General features: G+C 37.5%; 1 protein-coding gene across 1 annotated transcript in view; it reads left to right on the top strand.

The window, feature by feature from the left end:
• The window catches only part of LOC107551477 (centrosomal protein of 89 kDa-like), a 43,433-nt gene extending 42,173 nt beyond the window's left edge, over positions 1 to 1,260 (top strand). Inside the window, exon 18 of the mRNA XM_016233084.1 lies at positions 960 to 1,260. Within this exon, the coding sequence (XP_016088570.1) occupies positions 960 to 1,112 (153 nt within the window). The 3' untranslated portion in view covers positions 1,113 to 1,260. The remainder of the gene's footprint in view (positions 1 to 959) is intronic.
• The last annotated feature ends 1,268 nt before the right edge of the window (positions 1,261 to 2,528 follow it).

The raw sequence follows: 2,528 nt of genomic DNA, 5'->3' as shown, positions 1-2,528 counted from the left end.
AATGACATTATTTACTGTCTTTACATTTATTTTGAAAGATGAAGCTCGCGATTATGGTACATTTCCGACGAGTGCTTGCGGTGTTCGGCCAATCACAATGCACTGGGTCAGCTGGCCAATCAGAGCAGACTGCGCTTGTCGGAAGGAGGGAATTTGTAGAAAACTAAGCATTTGAGAGAGGCGGGGCATAGAGGACCTACAATAATGTACAGTATTTGAAAAATAATGTGTTTTTTGAACATTAAAGCATGTCAACATATTCTGTTACACCAAATACACAAAATAATGATCTTTAAAAAAGCATCATATGACCCCTTTAAGAAAATTAAAGAATAATGGAATAATTAATGTTCTAGTTACCCATATGGAGGTACCTTATCATTGCCCCTTTACCTATAAAAAAAGTGACTTAATAACAGTATACATGACAGAATGAAGTCACAGGCAGCAGATTAGTTGGGTCCTAATTACTGTTTTATGGAAGGTTCACACTCTTCCACATCATAAATGCACAACTCCTCATACTTTATTTTAACTAAGTATGTTTTAACCGAGAACACCATATTCCCTGAATTCATCCGCCTTAAGAGTTTACATTCAAACCCTGCATCGAATCATTTCACACAGCAACTTTTGTGTTTGAGGCAGAGCCTTAAGCTTGGGGATTATGAAAGTTTCACACTCCTCTTTTTCCAAGCAGTGAGCCTCACTGCCGCTCGGGGAAATGTTTGTACTCAACAGAATGTTAGTACCCATGAGTCTAGTCAAACTTTTAAAGATTTGCTCTGCTGCTCTTGCTTTACTGTTTTCCTACTTTTATCAGAGTAACTGGCAACTCTCTCTCTTTCCCAGCTCTTGTCCCTAGAACTTAATTATGGCTCTCCTCAATGTCCCTCTTTTTCCTCAGTCTGCCTCCCTGTAGCTGTGTAACCCTTCCTGTTCCTTTTCTCCATCCTCAGGCTTCAACTCTAGAGAAAGACAAGCAGGGCATCCTCACACGCATCATAGAAAGCACTGTCAGCCTGGGAAAACTTCAAGAAAAAGTAAAGGTGAGGCCTGCAGTTCACAAACTGCCAGGAAGTGAGTTGAAAGGCTTTGCTTCCTTACCATGAGCTTCAGATTGTAGATTCTAGAAAAATGAAGAAAGTAGTGGTTCTTAACCACAGGGCCAGGGCACACTAAGGGGGGTCTCAGGAAACCTCCAAAGAGGCCTCAAGATGACTTAAAGTTATATCAAATAAGACAAAATAAGTATTAAAATAAGGCAAAACAACTAAATATGAAGACAACAACTCTTTTTAGTTTTTGAAGAATAAGGGATAAAACAGTTTTAAAACACCTAGATATAGTATACTTTTGGGCAGATAAAAGTAAAATGTAAAATCAGTCAAATTAAAGTAAAATTTAACTCAGTATCTGTACTTTGACTTGATTTTGATTTGAATTCATGTAAATAAAAATAAAATCTTTACCCTAATCCTAACTTCATGAGCATTTGTGTAATAAATGTACATTTACCTATAGTTCTACCAAGCTCTAAAATATTTTATTGGTTAGAAATTGTAAGTAAAAATATATATTTTTAAATCCTTATCCAGTAACAACTTGTGAAGTCATGGGGCCTTTGAATATTGTTGTGTATAGTGGGGCTTTTGGAGTCAAAATGGGTAAGAATCACTGAATGATAAGATTCACAAACAAAGACACACATATAGTACGCTCACAGGTTACACTTCATTTTAAGGTGACACAAAAAAGTACTGCGTAGTGTAAATTAACCACACATGCTGTAGGGTTAAGGTTGGGGTTTGGTTTAGGTTTAGCTGCTTGTAATTATAGTATGCACCATTGGCTCTTATTTCTATAGTATATGTAATTTGTACTGTAACTACGTCACCTCAAAATAAAGTATTACCCACTCACACAGCAACTTTGAGGTATGTTTGTATGAAGAGCATGCTGAAGGGCAGGAGTTAGTTTTTAGCATTTATTGTTTTGCTTTAACATGCTTATGAATAATTCAACAAGGAGACAGAGCGAGTCTAAGACCCACACACACACACACACAGAGAATGTTGACATGCACACATACACACAGCCTACTTAAATGACCTTGCCCGTCTGACATATCCAATAAGAAGTCAATCCAGACACACAAGCCCCTCACACTCAGCAGGTCTATAATTAACATTTCAAATGACGGGTTATTTCAGTTGCAGAGTGAATGTTTCCCTCTCTCGTTTAACTGCGCTTCAGTTCAGATGCTGCCTGTGTCCATGTGGATTGACCTCTGTGTGATTAGACGGAACTGAATGAAAGTGTCAGTCTATATTTGTGATATTTCCCTTGAGTGAAATCCGCTACCTGTTTATTTCTACTGCAATGGACAAAACAGTCCAAAGTAATTTTTTAAGCCAAGGGTGAGTTTTATGCCATAGACATACAGATAGTACCTATAATGACTGAGTTATATGGAGGCCCAGAGGTAATCAACATTTTATCAGCACTTTGTTTTGCAAATTTAGTGA

The sequence above is a fragment of the Sinocyclocheilus grahami genome, unplaced genomic scaffold (assembly GCF_001515645.1).
Source record: "Sinocyclocheilus grahami isolate Dianchi unplaced genomic scaffold, SAMN03320097.WGS_v1.1 scaffold425.1, whole genome shotgun sequence".
Lineage (NCBI taxonomy): Eukaryota > Metazoa > Chordata > Actinopteri > Cypriniformes > Cyprinidae > Sinocyclocheilus > Sinocyclocheilus grahami.
The sequence above is the reverse complement of the archived record's forward strand: the minus strand, read 5'-3'. Positions and strand labels throughout refer to the sequence as shown.